We start from the raw sequence: 17,372 nt of genomic DNA, 5'->3' as shown, positions 1-17,372 counted from the left end.
CAATCATCTTTAATCTGATTTTATAATTCATCCTTTTGCTTTCAGGAACTGTTACTTTTTGATATTTTTGGAAAATCAAATGAACATTAACCTGAGATATTAAATTTTCTAATAAATAAATAATCGTTGGTGAAGGGATAATTAATTTTTAGAAGGCTGAAAATAGTGAACAAATATTCTAATTCGAACGTGTAAAAAGTTCAGGCCTACATTTTGCTTTACATATATCATTTTAATGTTCACCATTTAAATGTATCATAAGTAATTATTAAAATGGAAAATTAAAGGGAGAATATATCATATTGGACAACAATTGAACTTATTATATATACTTTGAAAGGGAAAAATATTACACAAAACTACTCAGTTTGTTTGTTTTTAAAAATAAAAAATAAAAATCAACATACGAGAGTGATGTAGTTCAATTTGAAACTACACTTCTATTCCAACCGCAGTGTCAAGAAACACATTTATTACTTCAAGAAAAGTATTTACAACTTACAGTAAACTTGAAAATTTTTCCATACTTCATATAGAAGAAGAAGGAGAAGGAGGACCCCAGAAATATTCCAAAAATAGGAGGTTATTTCGAATAGAAGAGAGAGAGCGTAAAGTGATGGGTTGGAGTCCAGGCTTCTAGATGTAGATAAGAAGGCAAATGAGCTGACTTTCTTTTTCAAGTAACAGAGAGCGAAGAAGAAGAAGAAGAAGAAGGAGGAGGAGGAAGAAGAGGAAGAAGAGGAAGAGGAAATCCCTCTGTTTATAGACAACAAAGGGTAGTGTGAACAAATGTTTATTGTGCCTTATAGGAAAGGTCATAACTATTTGAAAAAGTTATAACCCTTCGGAAAGGGCACAACCTTTCATAATAGTCATAACTTTTCATAAAAATCGCAATTCTTCATAAAAGTCACAACTTTTCATGAAAGGAGAAAGCTAGTTTTGAAAATAAATAAATTAAAAGAGAATCCTGGTTTGTGGTGGCGCCACGTAGGCGGCCCTAGGTTTCTCTTTTATATATGATACTAGGAAACTTGTCCACGCTTCACGCGGTCATAAATAATAATTGCTTGAACTTGCAAATAATCCTTTACTAATATCCGTACATTAAAAATAATGGAAAAAATAGGTTCTTAAAAAAATATTAGCAATATTCCAACATGAATTTGATTATTTGTCACTACGACATAACTCAAGAACCTCTAATGAATGAATTATTCAAGAAATAATAAATCATTGGTTCTTTAATCAACATTAAAAGGAAAATAAAGAATAATATAAGAATTTATGTACAAAGGCATTTCGTAAGAAAAAGAACACATTTAAGTTGCATAGATTATACAATTGTGCTATATGTCTCAGGAAATAATTCAATTTTTTTAAACAGATTCAAAAAAGATATTACGCTTGAACATGAAAGCAATTATAACTTTTAAACTTGCATGATGAATTTCTTCAATTGATAAGTGAGAAACTTTATATCTATGTAAAAGTAGATAATATGTAAGCTTATATATAGTACTTTTAAGTTATAGAATTTTATATAGAATATCAAAACATGAATTCTTGGAACTGAGTACTATAATTATTTTTCGCACAGTGAATATACCTACTATATGTGTATATGTTCAATATAACCAGAGGCAATAAATTTGCAGAAACATAAACAGCAGATTTTAAAACATGTACTCAAAAACAACAATTAATATCATAAGCATAAATTAATGACTGTAAAAAAACATATCAGGATATGTAAAAATAAAATGAAATATAAAGGAAAAAATTGAGTCCACTGAATGCACAGTGTCCCCTTAAGAAAATTATTCCTCTCTAATACATGAGGTTTAAAGAATTAGATCCTTTCAGGATGAAACAATTTTATTCACCAACGTATTGAAACAAAAACAATTGTGTCAGTAAGCCACTCAACATGATCAAAGTACACAAATATTTAATTGTGCAGAAGAAGAAGAAGAAAAAGAAGTTCAGAATTTTTGTTATTTTAAAATGAGAGGAAATTTCTCTATTTATAGACTACAAAGGGTAGTGTGAACAAATGTTTATTGTGTCTTATCGAAAAGGTCACAATTCTTTGGATAAGTCACAACACTTCGGAAAGGTCTTTTATAAACGTCACAACCTTTCATAAAAGTCGCAACTCTTCATAAAAGTCACAACGTTTCATAAAAGTCAAAACTTTTCATAAAAATCACAACTTTTCATAAAAGTCACGACTTTTTTCATGAAAGGGGAAAGCTAATTTTGGAAATAAATAAATTAAAAGAGAATCTTGGTTTGTGGTGATGCCACGTAGGCGGATTTAAGGTTTTTTTTTATATGATATATGATATATGATTTATTTAATTTTATTCAAATTTAAGTAAGTATCTAACTTGTATTATGCCAAAAAATAAAAATGGAGCGAAGAGAATGGCAATGGGGAAGTAGATTACGTGGGAATTTAAAGTGCATGGAGAGGGAGAGAGAAGGAGTGGGAGAAAATAACGGTGGCGAAGGGCAGAGAAATGGCGAGGATCCGAATTTGCAGGTTTCCCTTATCAACAATGTCCATCTCTCTCTCTTCCATCAATTTTCACAGGAAGGAAAGGAGAATACTCAAATCAAAATCTACTGTTGGATAAACGCAGTTTGTTTCAAACAATTTTGCAGATCAAACTCCGACTGCCGTATTATTAATGGACGGAGTCCTCATTTAGGATAAACCATAAGAAGCAGCTCCAATGATTTGAAATTTTTTGTTGAGCATCACATCAGAGCTTCACAATGGTACGTACGCCTGCAGGCTTAAATTGTGATTCTCCTCGTTTCGATTCCTATGCCATTTTTGAAACTTGCAATTGCATCCTTCAACGATTATAATTTGTTAAATTATTCAAAATTTGAAGTTGTTTTTGAACAATTAATTGTAATTTTGTTTGATTGTATGAGCACATTTTCTCTCCGTTTTAACTTTAGACGAGAAGTTCGAGGAAATTTTGCTTTTCAGAAAGTATATGTTAATTAGGCTTTAAGAATTCAGGATAATCTTCAAATGTTATGAATTCAGCATAATCTGCCTTGAGTTTCCATTGGCTGTTGAACAGTATTTGGAGTTTGAAAAGGTGACGAAATTGATTATTGAGTAGTAGATGAGGGAATTTGGATCTTAAAGGAAAATATCATCCAATTGAAAGTGTGGAAGTTTAATACCTACATTCATTCACCAAGTAGGAATCAACTTATTAATTAAGGATGTGTTTAGTATGAAGGAAAATGTTTTCTTAGAAAACAAGTTGCCTTCTTACTTGTTTTCTAGTGTTTGATAAATAAGAAAAAAAAAAGATTATCTCAAGAGCATCTATATATAATCGAGCAAAACACTATCAAAAACACGCAGAATAGATTTGTGTCTACCCCATTATATCTCTTTGTTTGATATACTCGTGAGTTTGACTCCTTTTAGTGTTAAGAGTATTTGTTCGGTTACATTGCATGACATAAGAGATTGAGTGATCGCATGTGAGGTAAGTTTATTAATGTGATAAATTCTATTGATACCTGCTCTTTTTCTTCTTTTTTTGTGCTTCCAGGGCACTGCAGTTAATATTATAGTAGGGTCTCATGTATGGGTTGAGGACCCGGATGTAGCTTGGATTGATGGAGAAGTAAAGAAAATAACAAATGGGGAAGCAGAGATTGAGAGGACTGATGGAAAGAAGGTACTTTGTTCTGCATTTTAATTGTTAATTTCTTCTTTCACTTCTTGATATTATTAAGCGCAAACCTCTGAAGATACCAACTTTTTCTCCCATCATTTCAAGACCATTTGCATGCTGCTGAATTGAAAATACTATGGAACCATTATTGTTGTATTCTTATAGTTGTAACGGTTAATATTATAACCTCATCTCATGCACCCTTAGCGAAGAATCCCTTAACAAGAAACGAAATAAGTCACAATTTGTATCTCCAAATGATTTTTTGAACTCCTGCAAGTAAACATCTCGGGTTTGACAAGAATGCATACTATCCTGTTCTATGGATTAATACATGACATCACCATATGTCGTCCTCTCATGCTTCAGGTTGTTAGGAAATTGTCAACAATTTATCCAAAAGATGTGGAAGCTCCTGCTGCGGGTGTGGATGACATGACAAAACTATCCTATTTGCATGAGCCTGGAGTACTGCAGAACCTAAAAACCAGATATGAACTCAATGAAATTTACGTAAGATACTGTAGTGATTGTTTGAATTATGTCTGATCTTAAGCTCTTTCTTATGTTACAGTACGGACAACAGCGCCCATCTCTTAATATTTGATATAATTACAGACTTATACAGGAAATATCTTAATTGCAATAAATCCATTTCAAAAATTGGCTCATTTGTATGATTCACACATGATGCAACAATACAAGGGAGCGCCATTTGGAGAATTAAACCCTCATGTCTTTGCCATTGCAGATGTTGCATACAGGTCCCTCCCAGTTTAAGCACAATAATTACAATAATTTTTGTCTTATTAGCATGATAATATATTGAACCTCATTTGATGGAAACAGGGCCATGATCCTTGAGGGGAAAAGCAATTCTATTCTGGTTAGTGGTGAAAGTGGAGCCGGTAAGACTGAGACAACCAAGATGCTTATGCGATATCTTGCCTTTCTGGGTGGCCGTGCAGCAACTGAAGGGCGTACAGTGGAGCAACAAGTCCTTGGTGTATGATAACATATCATTGATAACCTATTATGTGCTCTTTATTTTTCTATCATCAATCACTTTTTCACATAATATTTATTCTCATAAATCTTTTGCATGAACACACTCAAGTGCAGTCTAATCCTGTTCTTGAAGCATTCGGCAATGCGAAGACTGTTAGAAATAACAATTCCAGGTCAAGCTCTTTAGCACTGTGCATTTCAGCATTTGCTTTTCACATGATCCAGTTATATGTAATTTAGATTTGGTTAATTATTCTGTGATACAGATTCTATCAAAATTGCACATTAGAGATTGAACTGCTTGTTTTACTAATCCTATATTTACTTGTAATAGATAAGCTATTTTTGAAGTCTGCTTGTGATTGCAGATAATCAATACCAAGTAATTATGTTAACATATTAGAATGAAGATGTTTAATTTTCTCCTTAACCTAAAATTGCTGCAGCCGTTTTGGCAAATTCGTTGAGATTCAGTTTGACAAACATGGAAGGATATCAGGAGCAGCAATCAGGACCTACCTCCTCGAGAGATCCCGTGTTTGCCAAATTTCTGATCCTGAGCGCAACTACCACTGCTTTTACCTTCTTTGTGCGGCTCCCCAAGAGGTACTTTTCTGTTGCAATACTAACTTTAATAAATGTTTTGTGGGCTTGCATCAAATTGCTTTGGTGGAAGTATGTTTCTGAGAATTCTCCTAATCACTGTAGGAGATTGTGAAGTATAAGTTGGAACATCCCAAATCATTTCGCTATCTTAACCAGTCAAAGTGCTATGAGCTAGTTGGTGTGAGCGATGCAGAAGAATACCTTGCTACTAGAAGAGCAATGGATGTTGTAGGAATTAGTAAAAAGGAGCAGGTATATATCTTGTACAGCTTTGCCAGCTTCATGTTTTTATTTGCCTTTTCAATAAAGAATAAGAAAACACTACCTCTTACTCTCTCTCTCTCTCTCTTCTCCCTTCCCTCCCTCAGGAAGCAATTTTTAGAGTTGTTGCCTCAATTCTTCATCTTGGTAATATTGACTTTGCAAAAGGAAAAGAGGCTGATTCATCAGTTATTAAAGAGGAAAAATCCAAACTCCATCTCAAAACTGCAGCAGAGCTTCTGATGTACGGAAGATTCTTAATGTCACCTTGCATATTCAGATCCTATGTGGTGTGATAATGGTTGGAGATTCTGATTTTCCTTATGTTTTAGGTGTGACCCTGTAGCTTTGGAAGATGCATTGTGCAAAAGGGTGATGATCACCCCTGAAGAAGTGATAAAACGAAGCCTTGATCCTCGCAGTGCTGAAATAAGTAGGGATGGTCTGGCTAAAACAGTATATTCTAGATTATTTGATTGGTAAGATCACCATGCATGACTAATATACTAGCTATTGTCACTTGCAAGGCACTGAAGACTTAAGCTGTTTATTTGTTTTTAATATCTTAACTTTATAAAAGAATTCTTTGTTGCAATTTATGTGAATGGGAGTATGAGAGTCAAAGTGCCTAGTTTTTGGTGTGAATTCGGGCATAGATTCTCCAAGTTTGTTTGAAATTAAATTATATATTTGAAAGCTATATGAAAATTGCTATATATTTCCCATCAGGGTTAATAATTCATAATATACAAAAATGATTTAAAGAAAATCAAAGTCAAAGAATAAACTGTTGACTCCCCAAATAGTAGCCCCTTCACATAAATTGGGATGAAGGGAGTATTATTCACAACTATTGTAATTCAAGGATATGGAAATACTTGTTTGCTGTGATAGTAACAAATAAAGAGTGCAGTTGTGAAAGAAATATGTTGATTTCAGATAAAAGAGTCACTAAAATTAACCATGAATTGGAAAGAAAAGAAGAAGAGAAAATATGTGCCACGTTGAAGCCAATATGTGTGTGTGTATATATATAATGTATGCGTATATGTATCATACACACCGGTGATTGTAAAAAAAAAAAAATTCTGAATCAGCATCCACGTGGATTCAGACTTGAAATAAGTTTCCATAAATTAGTGCATGATTAATTTACTAATTTCACAAATTCATGTAAGGTGTTATTTGCCTCTTGGGAAAATGCAGGTTGGTAGACAAGATAAATGTTTCAATTGGACAAGATCCCCTGTCTAAATGTCTCATTGGAGTCCTTGATATCTATGGTTTTGAAAGCTTTAAGCACAACAGGTAGCTATGAGTCTTTAGCATGCCTTCCCAATTACTATAACATCGTTTCATTTAAAAGAAATGTCTATGTGAGTGTTCAAGGATTCGTAACTCTTGTTTGTGTGTCTCATTATATCATGCTTTGCAGCTTTGAGCAATTCTGCATAAACTATACAAATGAGAAGCTGCAGCAACATTTCAATCAGGTTTGCTTTTCGATATTGCTGACAGTGTAAGCATTGATTTATGCATGGTTTCTCAAATCTGTTGGGGCTTTACAGCATGTCTTCAAGATGGAACAAGAAGAATACAAAAGAGAGGCAATCGACTGGAGCTACATTGAGTTCGTGGATAACCAGGATGTTTTAGATCTTATTGAAAAGGTAATTGCACTTTTCTCTGAATTCACCATTTGATAATTTTTAATTTCTTAAACAGATGTTAAGTTCATCCAATGAAAACTTTTCTAAAGTGGCAAGGTTGAGATCTCATGAGTCAAAAGTTCTTGTGTTCAGTTCTTGCTGGTAACATTTTCTTTTATGCTTAACCTATTTCCCCTAGGCGGGGGAGAGGGGGAGAAGGGGAGGGTAGTCTGGCTGTTGTTCTCAAGAAACTGTCATTTGTAGTTCTCCCCAACAATGGGTTAATGCCATTGCTTTTCTCAAATAAACAAATACAATGTATGCAAACCTTACCCTACCTTGGCAGGTAGAGAGGTTTTTTCTGGATAGCCCTCGGCTCATAGAAAGCAAAAACACACATTTATGAAGACATGAGCAGTAACAATAGCATGATAGTAAGAAAATAGAGGCATACGAGTAAACAAGTAGTAATAGAAACTAAGAGTGAAAGATATGGAAATAGTAAAATAATACTAATAATACTAGTTGGAGAGACAAGATGTGAAACTATTTACTACTAGCCTTCTACCTGAATCCTCGACCACCACACCCTCCTATCAAGGTCATGTCCTCGGTAAGCTGAAGGCTTGCCATGTCTTGCCTGATCAGCTCTCCTTTATACTTCTTTGGTCTACCTCTACCTCATCAAGCCCTCCAGCGTCAACCTCTCACACCTCCTCAGTGGGGCGTCTGTGTATCCTCTTAAAATGCCCAAACCATCTCAACCTAGCCTTCCGCATCTTGTCTGCCACGAGGCCACTTCCATCTTGGCCCAAATATCTTCATTTGTCACGTAAAAATGTGGTTCAAGCCTGTCAAACCACATAGTGAGCTGTGCTTCAGACAGAAATAAGCCAATAACCCATAGAGTTCAAAATTATGTAATATCATAAACATCTTGCGAAATATGTTGCATTAATTTCAATGGTTTTTCTTATCTTTTTTTAAAATTATAAGTATTGTTATGACTACAAATTAAAAAGTAATGTTCTGGCTGTGCATGATTAATGGGTTGTTAATGTCGAAAGAAATAGCTTCTTGCTCACCGGATCCCAGGTAATTCGAAAATTTAGAATTTAGCTAATAAATGCATGAGGTGTACATTAGGAAAAGGTTGAGTTGTTAGGGTAATTGAATAGTGTAATTCTCTATGCTGCCCTTCTTCCCTAGAGAAAGAAAGCTATGATGAAACTGTTTCTCTATAATCTTTCTGAGGGTAAATGATCTGTGAAAAAGAAATAATTAGTAAAATATATGAGTCCATCTAGAGTGACTGTCAAAACACCCTTCACTTGAAAAATTAAAGAACAATCTCAACTTTTGACCAGCATCTTTACTGAAACTATGCAGCATGAGAGTTCCACAACAGAGTTCTAAAAGGAAATACTAAGGCTGCTCATAGTGTTACATCCAGTTCTGTAATTGTGGTATTTCTCTTTGCAGAAACCAGGTGGAATTGTTGCTCTGCTAGATGAAGCTTGGTACGATAAAATCCCATCTTGGTCTTTATTATGAAAATTAATTGTACGCCACTTAATTGTTACTTAAAATCCTGTTCCCCATTCTTTTTGTATGGTAACAGTTGAGTTAAGATTGTAAATCTGTCTAAGCTAATTAATAAAGTTTGTTATCATTATTTACTTTTTCTGTACAGTATGTTCCCAAAGTCAACTCATGAAACATTCTCTAACAAGCTATATCAGACATTCAAAGTTCACAAGCGCTTTGTTAAGCCCAAACTGTCTCGTACAGATTTCATAATTTCACATTATGCTGGAGAGGTGAGTGTGGTTCCCAACAGCTATTTATGAATAGAGTAATTTTCCATGTACATTCCTGATATAATCCATTCTCTATTAGGTGCAATATCAATCTGACCAATTTCTAGACAAAAACAAGGACTATATAGTGCCAGAACATCAAGACCTCCTATGTGCTTCAAAATGCTCTTTTGTAGCAGGACTCTTCCCTTCACTAGGCGAAGAGACTTCAAAGTCTTCAAAATTTTCTTCAATCGGTTCACGCTTTAAGGTATTCTTGCATTTACTATTGTTGGGTCACTGCTCATTATGGGCCCTGATTTGATTTATTCACATGATGAAACTCTGTGTAACTGTGTTACCTTTTTTCTATATGCTGATTGTTATTAGTCTTCCTTCTGAAACTGTCGCTTTTTTATGTGCTGATGATTATTACGAACTTAAAATGCAGTTACAACTGCAGCAATTGATGGAGACTCTGAATGCTACAGAACCTCACTACATCAGATGTGTAAAGCCTAATAATCTCCTAAAACCCGCTATATTTGAAAATGACAACATTATGCGACAATTGCGCTGTGGTGTAAGTAATCTCTATCTTAGCAAATCTCGGCATTGGGGAGAGGGGAAAACATAGATTTTTGTTTACTTGTGATAGTTATTGATTATAACCAACTGGATTTTCTTTTAAGGGTGTTTTAGAGGCAATTAGAATCAGTTGTGCTGGATTCCCTACTCGCCGCCCTTTCTTTGAATTCATACACAGGTTTGGGCTCCTAGCGCCAGAGGTTTTGGAAGGAAGGTATGTACCTTCTTTTAGTTTGAACAGAATTTCTAGAGCTGTCACTTCTTTGAGATGTCTTGCATAGGCTGAATTTTGGAGTAGTATTTTCTCTAGGATTCATCAGATGATTCTGAATCAAAGACATTTTTTCATGGCAGCTATGAAGAAAAAGTTGCTTGCAAGAAGATTCTGGAAAAATGGGGGCTGAAAGGGTTTCAGGTAATCTTAGTTTTTCTTCCTCCTGCTTGAGGTAGCATTGTGAATTCATTCCTCTGGGATAAGAATGCATCTACTTCATCAGTATAGTCTTTATATTTCTGATTCACATATTTTAAGGAGAAGGGACCATTTCGTTCCTAAGGTCATGAAGTATCATCTCTAAACCTTTGCTCCACATAAGAATCAAGCATGCTATCTACAAATGCCATTGGAAAGGAAAATTTGCATCAATGGTCTGATATTCACTGATTAGTTCCATTTTTCTTTAACAGATAGGAAAGACTAAGGTATTCCTAAGGGCCGGACAGATGGCCGAGTTGGATGCACGACGAGCAGAGGTTCTTAATAATGCAGCCAAAGTTTTACAACGACGAATAAGAACTCATATTGCTCGTAACCAATTTGTAGCACTGAGGAAAGCTGCCATATCTCTACAGTCTTTATGTAGAGGTGAGACATTTTGAAACTATTGAAGATCTTGAAAACATGGTGACACAAGTTACCACAGTTCATAATGGAAAACAGTCTTAAGTTGAACTACATCTTCTTAGCAGTGTATGCTTCCTTTTTGTCTGTTTCAAGCACCGTACGAACAAATACCCATAAAAGACAAGAAATAATGGAGGAAACAAATTGGCACTAGGCAGAGTAAAATTAATCTCAACAATAGTCACTAGGTAGAGTAAAATTAATCTCAAAACACATGATTTATTTTTCATTTTGTAGGAAAACTGGCATGCAAAATTTATGTGCAAATAAAGAGGCAAGCAGCTGCAATAAAAATTCAGAAGAACTCACGTAGGCATCATGCTAGAAAGGCCTATAGGAAACTCCAGGTCTCAGTGCTCATGGTGCAGACTGTTTTGCGAGCTATGGATGCTCGTAAGAGATTTAGATTCAGGAAGCAAACTGAAGCTGCAATAATGATTCAGGTAGAATTCCTGTATGCTGTGTGATTTCATGATTTATCTGGTATTGAAGCCTGGTCTAAGATAAGACTTTATCCTCCTCAGGCACAGTGGCGTTGTCATAAAGCTTATTCATATTATAAAAGGCTTAAACGAGGGGTACTTATTGCACAATGCAAATGGAGGGGGAAATCTGCCAAAAAGGAACTAAGAATGCTTAAAATGGTAAGCATACTATTTTGTAATCCACTAGGAAACACAAAAACACATTTATGATTACAATGTCTCATGACTCCATAATCATTAGTTACTCTGTTAAGCTAACTAATGAAGTTTACAGCCCTTCTGGTTTCTACCAGAGGATACTAGAGAAAGATTATAGATGAAAATAGTTGCCCTTTTCTGAATCCTAATTCTATGCTGGTTTACCAAGAGATAGCACAGAATCTGGTTGAACTGCTTAAGGCATAATTGGAGTGTGGATATGCATTTGACCTTGCTACGATGTCACACTTTTTCAACTACATGCAGGCTGCAAGAGATACTGGTGCGCTCAAAGAGGCGAAGGATAAGCTTGAAAAGCAGCTGGAGGAGCTTACATGGCGGTTGCAACTGGAAAAACGTCTAAGAGTAATATCATGTTTTAACTCATCTTTTAATTCTATAAATCACATTTTCAAAGTACACTTATGCTTTGTGCAACTGTGTAGATACCTGCAGATACATTACATCACAAAAAAGAATTACTAGCATGCTAAATTTGCCTATTAGTCGTGCATCCTGTTGTTAGATACTATAATTTTCAGCATTTCTGTGTTACACCAGTTTCTACCCATACAAGAGTGAAATTGTCGAACTTATTTTTCAGATATAATAGTTACTCTAATCATTATGCAGACTGACTTGGAAGAAACAAAAGCACATGAGGTAGCAAAGTCGCAAGAGGCTTTGGAAGCTATGCAAAAAAAAATCGATGAAGCAAATGCGCTGGTTGTCAAGGAACGAGAAGCTGCAAAAAAGGCTATTGAAGAAGCACCTCCTGTAATCCAGGAAACTCCAGTTTATGTTGAAGATACTAAGAAAGTAGAATCTCTAATGGAAGAAAATAACAGTTTAAAGGTAATCCAATTTACGAGGTTCTCACTCTGTTTTGGTGCTGAATATGACAATCCATTGAATAATAAGTGTTTGAGAAGCGTAAAAACTGTTTACAAATGAATTTCATTGATACAGCCCTATTTATACCGTTGGAGAGCATACCAGTTTTTCTCTAAAAGGATAAATATGTACAATGATAGAATGTTTAAACAGCAAATATACATATTTGTGGTGGATGAGTTTCTTCAGGTCCACGTATAAATGACTGACCACCATCGGCGAAAACGAGTACTGCCAATGAGATCAGGAATGTCAAACTAGTAAGATCCAATAGTACCACCTATGACTAGTTAACAGAAACTAAGATATTAAGAACATAGATTTAGCAAGAAGGGCCCCGAGGTGGAAAGAATTTGAAAGCTCATTACAGTTTAGTAACTTTCCAGCATATAAGTTCAGGAAATTTTCTTATGTACAAGCATTGTGCTTGGAAGTTTCTATCCGACACATTCATTTGTATTTACGGCAGCAGAGACTTGTGGAAGAGTAAATACTGACTATTTATATTTTTTGGCTTAATCAGAGAACAAATTAGATAAACAATAAAGGTAAATAGTGAATACCATTTCATAACATTCCCTAAAAGGATCTCAAAATGAAATGGCATGTTTCTATCTTTATATTCTTTGTCAATCTCGGTGTGCTCTGTCCAGGTTTCTTTAGAACAAGAAAAGCAGAACTGTGATGATTGGAAGCAGAAGTATACTGAGGCTCAAGAATCTGGGGAAGAAAGTCGCAGGAAGTTAGAAGAAACAGAAAAAAAAGTTCTTCAACTCCAGGAATCCCTGAAAGGGTAATTTCTGTTCCAGCTTATAAGACAAACTGTTTTTCTATTGTAAATATAGATATGCTTCTTTTTCCTGTTCATTTTCACTGTAAAAATATATTCAGTGTTGAATAACCTAAAAGAATGACACTGCATGTGTTGGTATGACTAACTCATATTAAAATTAAAATCGCTAAATTTATTGAATAAATCTTACAGCAATGATGCAGTTGAGAGTTCCCATCAGAACATTGTGCACAATGAAATATTGACCTACCAATAGGATGTTGATAGTAAAGAAAGAATATGGTCATCCAAGCGGAAACAATAAAGTAGTTTGTGGAGTAGGCCTTGGATATTATGTATGAACGACAAATTGAATAGTCCACTTATTTGTACAAGAACTTTAATAGTAGTCATGTCTAGATAATACTTGGTAGTTTGGATAAGGTTACTAGTCTTGTTCAACTAGTATTTTAGTGCAATATGATTGTGTTGCATTTTTTCATTCCTAAAAGAATTATTTGGCCTTATTTATTGTGTTGCAACTGAACCCTGCCAAATCAGATTAGAGGAGAAGATGACAAACTTAGAGTCGGAGAACAAAGTTTTCCGTCAGCAAGCTGTGTCAATGGCACCTAATAAGTTCCTTTCTGGGCGTTCTAGATCTATTATCCAGGTATTGCTGTTTTACATGTAATTTTTGTGGAGGATTCAAGAGTAGAAGAGTCTGACATTTTCTGTTCAATTGACAGAGAACTGAGAGTGGTCGAAGTTTCGAGGATACAAGAATGCATGTGGTAAGTTACCATCTTTATAAAACTTGTGTTGCCAAATTCTACTTACATGCCAACAATTTTTGTTGCTCATATTCTCACTTTCATTATTTAGGATCTTCATAGCCCTTCATTGAACCAAAGGGACCTTCCTGAAGCAGATGACAAACCGCAAAAATCACTTAATGAGAAACAGCAAGAGAACCAGGAGTTGCTGATTCGCTGTATCGCACAAAACTTGGGCTTTGCTGGAAACAGGCCAATTGCAGCCTGCATCATCTATAAGTGCCTTTTGCAGTGGAGATCTTTCGAAGTTGAGAGAACCACTGTGTTTGACCGAATCATCCAGACTGTTGGTCATGCTATTGAGGTTTGAGCTACAAAACCCAGTTCTCCTTTAACTGTCTTCTCACTTTTTAAATTATAATTGCTTCTTATAATTCCATTTCTATGTTGGAACAGAAAACCCAGGACAACAATGATGTACTGGCGTATTGGTTGTCAAATGCTTCTACTCTTTTATTGCTACTTCAGCGTACACTCAAAGCAAGTGCTGCTGCAGCAATGACCCCTCTACGTCGTCGATCCTCATCAGCATCTCTGTTTGGGAGGATGTCGCAGGTAGGAAGTTAAAAGATATAGACAAGTTCAGTACTTTTTCTTGAGGAAGTTTGAGACTTGCTCCTTAAGCTATTCATTGTTATTGATTTTCCAGAGTTTCCGTGGAAACCCTCAAGGAGTCAATCTTTCTTTTGCGACTGGAGGAGTTGAAACTTTACGCCAAGTAGAAGCAAAATACCCTGCCTTGCTGTTCAAGCAGCAACTTACAGCATATGTGGAGAAAATTTATGGAATGATTCGTGACAATTTGAAAAAGGAGATTTCTCCATTGCTGGGGTTGTGTATCCAGGTATGTGGAGAAAATATCTCCAGAGACATTTCTTGGTCTCTAGTACAGCATGTTGTTTGCATTATGTATAACTCCAATACTCTACCTCATTTTTCAATTACGTTGAATCTTTTCCTTATTCATTTACATGTAAACAATTTTGTTGGACCTCATTTTTCGATAACGTTTAATCTTTTCCTTTTTCATTTGCATGTAAACAATTTTGTTGGATATTAGGCTCCACGAACTTCAAGAGCAAGCTTGGTTAAAGGGTCCTCACGTTCAGTAGCTAATACAGCAGCTCAGCAAGCTTTGATTGCCCATTGGCAGGGCATTGTGAAGAGCCTGGGAATTTTCTTGAACACGTTAAAAGCAAACCATGTTAGTGAAGCTGATTTTTTCCTTTGTTTCAATTATTTTGAACCCCTTTCCAGTGTAACAATTTGTTCCTAGAGTAAAAATTTTGTATCCAGAAAACATTGGCTCAGCAGAATTAGCGATGTCATGAATCTTTAGATGGTTAATAAGCTTACAAATATAAGCCTTTGATTCCAAAATATTATGCAGCTTCTCATCTTGCTTTTCTGATTTGATACTTTCAGGTGCCTCCATTTTTAGTTCGTAAAGTATTCACTCAGATATTTTCATTCATCAATGTTCAGCTTTTTAACAGGTGCACCTATAGACTTCTGTTTGCATGCAGTTTTCTACAATGCATTAAAAAGGTTTCCTCATGTGATTGTAAAATTTTCACAGCCTTCTCTTAAGACGAGAGTGTTGTTCATTTAGCAATGGTGAATACGTCAAAGCAGGACTGGCGGAATTGGAGCACTGGTGCTTTACGGCAACTGATGAGGTAGATCCATCATATATATTTTTTAGCTTGGTAATCCTAAAAATTATATTAATCCCTCCAGTGTTTAAACGAAACAAGAACAGTATGCAGGATCAGCATGGGATGAGCTGAAGCATATCAGACAGGCCATTGGTTTTCTTGTAAGCATTTACATTGATCATTTTCATTCAACTTGCTTCTCTTATTTTTAAAAATGGTGGTAGAGTTCTCAAAAGTTGTTAACTTTTCTTGCTGCAGGTTATACATCAAAAACCAAAAAAGACACTGGATGAAATAAGCCATCAACTCTGTCCAGTAAGTGATCAATTTGAAGGAAGAGATAGCTGGAATGTCATTTAAGCTCACTAATATCTTTTTTTCCTCCAGGTACTTAGCATCCAGCAGTTGTATAGGATCAGTACAATGTACTGGGATGACAAATATGGTACACATAGTGTGTCATCGGATGTAAGTTTCTATGGATGCCATTAGTCAACCTAGGTTAGAGTCATATTCTTCAAAAGATATAATTTAGTAACATGCTTACACAGTAAAAATTAACCAAGGACAGGGTTTTTATGCAATTGCATTAGGTCATATCCAGCATGAGGGTGTCGATGACTGAAGATTCAAATCAAGCAGTCAGCAACTCTTTTCTCTTAGATGATGATTCAAGGTTTGCATCGATATCCTTGTAATTTGATAAAAATTGATACCTTACTTTTGTGTGGTGAATTCCTTCGAATCTCATTACGACTATATCTGAAAATTAGCCCCAAACATTTACTGAAAATATCAGCCCTTCCCAGTTCAGGTTATCAATTGTTAGGGACAGACTATAATTTTACAATGTTACAATTTTAGCTTATATAGAGGTATACTATCAAGCAGAAGATTACTAGTGATTAAGGTGCAAATGAATGTGCATTAGACAGACGACAGTATCATTATCGTATTTAGTAAACTTCCTTTTTATGCCTCTTTGATCCAATTACTGATGTTTCTGAATGATTCAATTTTCAGCATCCCGTTTTCAGTTGATGACATATCAAAATCAATGGAACAAATAGATATAGCTGACATTGAATCTCCTCTTCCTCTCCGAGAGAATTCAGGCTTTAGCTTTTTGTTGCCACGCACAAATTAATCTAGTCAATTTGAGGCGCTGGACGTCTTCATCTTCAGTTCACTTGAGAGGGAATAGATGATTATCTGACTACTGCTGTGAATGTTCTCTAGTAGCAGATCAACTTATTACTTTGTGTAAACTCAAGAAATGCACCAGTTCCCTGGCTCAGATTCATGAGGGCGCCAAAGATGAACGCGAGGAAGATCTACATAACATGATCTGCCCAAAACATAGAAGCAGTCAATTTTCATTTCACTTTGTAATACAAGTAGGAGCGGTGTGAATTAGTTGTATACAACTAGGTCCATATTTCATGAATGAAGCAGTTGCAGCACTCCACTTTCGAAGAGGAGGCGTGAACAAGAATACAGTGTAAACTTGAATCTGTATTTATTTATTTTTTTAAATGTGCATCTTTTTTACCATAGAAACTATCCAAGTGTTTGTAGTGTATTGAGTTTCTGGACATGTATGGAGTTAGCTTCTTTACAATTTTACACAATTGTTCACAGTCTATACATACTTTTTTATCTGTTTCTTCAAGATTACTGTGATAACCAGGATGGACCATGTTTGGTTCCTTCACGAATACGACGATAGAACTTGGCGACTATGAGTTCTGGAGAAAATTCCTAATAAAACGTCATTGGAGATGTTGGAACCACAGCTCAATAAAGAAAACAAAGTTGAGTCCTTGTTCTTTTTACAAAGATTCTATGATGTCTCAACAGTGAATCTGCTATCTGCATATTCGAACAGCTATTCTTTACACCAAAAGTGAATAAGATACAGCTCATATTAATTTTCAGAATAGATGTACGTCTTTCTTCAGAACATCTTACATTTCTTTCCTTCCATATAAACCATAT

General features: G+C 35.3%; 1 protein-coding gene across 3 annotated transcripts; it reads left to right on the top strand.

Moving 5' to 3' along the window:
- The first annotated feature begins 2,705 nt into the window (after nucleotides 1–2,705).
- On the top strand, nucleotides 2,706–16,866 carry LOC125844924 (myosin-11-like). Of its 3 annotated transcripts, none has more exons than XR_007444204.1 (38): nucleotides 2,706–2,787; nucleotides 3,591–3,719; nucleotides 4,086–4,229; nucleotides 4,335–4,480; nucleotides 4,566–4,722; nucleotides 4,839–4,897; nucleotides 5,171–5,330; nucleotides 5,433–5,582; nucleotides 5,699–5,835; nucleotides 5,924–6,070; nucleotides 6,798–6,899; nucleotides 7,027–7,084; nucleotides 7,160–7,261; nucleotides 8,723–8,760; nucleotides 8,934–9,060; nucleotides 9,140–9,310; nucleotides 9,491–9,622; nucleotides 9,732–9,841; nucleotides 9,982–10,042; nucleotides 10,315–10,492; nucleotides 10,769–10,974; nucleotides 11,056–11,175; nucleotides 11,482–11,580; nucleotides 11,848–12,069; nucleotides 12,762–12,901; nucleotides 13,442–13,553; nucleotides 13,630–13,674; nucleotides 13,766–14,020; nucleotides 14,113–14,271; nucleotides 14,366–14,560; nucleotides 14,777–14,920; nucleotides 15,142–15,212; nucleotides 15,296–15,395; nucleotides 15,479–15,535; nucleotides 15,633–15,689; nucleotides 15,762–15,875; nucleotides 15,968–16,050; nucleotides 16,398–16,520. XR_007444204.1 is itself a non-coding variant. In XM_049524290.1 (38 exons), the coding sequence occupies exons 1-38, from the start codon at nucleotides 2,785–2,787 to the stop codon at nucleotides 16,519–16,521; spliced, it is 4,581 nt and encodes a 1,526-aa protein (XP_049380247.1). In that variant the 5' UTR covers nucleotides 2,707–2,784; the 3' UTR covers nucleotides 16,522–16,866. The 3 variants fall into 3 exon arrangements, 2 of the variants coding, with proteins under 2 accessions (XP_049380247.1, XP_049380248.1); XM_049524290.1 differs by having other exon boundaries at nucleotides 2,707–2,787; nucleotides 15,762–15,842; nucleotides 16,398–16,866; XM_049524291.1 differs by lacking the exons at nucleotides 2,706–2,787; nucleotides 3,591–3,719 and having other exon boundaries at nucleotides 4,345–4,480; nucleotides 15,762–15,842; nucleotides 16,398–16,866.
- Nucleotides 16,867–17,372: the final 506 nt, after the last annotated feature.

Source organism: Solanum stenotomum, chromosome 11 (genome assembly GCF_019186545.1).
Source record: "Solanum stenotomum isolate F172 chromosome 11, ASM1918654v1, whole genome shotgun sequence".
In the NCBI taxonomy this organism is placed as follows: Eukaryota; Viridiplantae; Streptophyta; class Magnoliopsida; order Solanales; family Solanaceae; genus Solanum; species Solanum stenotomum.
This window is presented reverse-complemented; position numbering and strand designations above follow the sequence as displayed.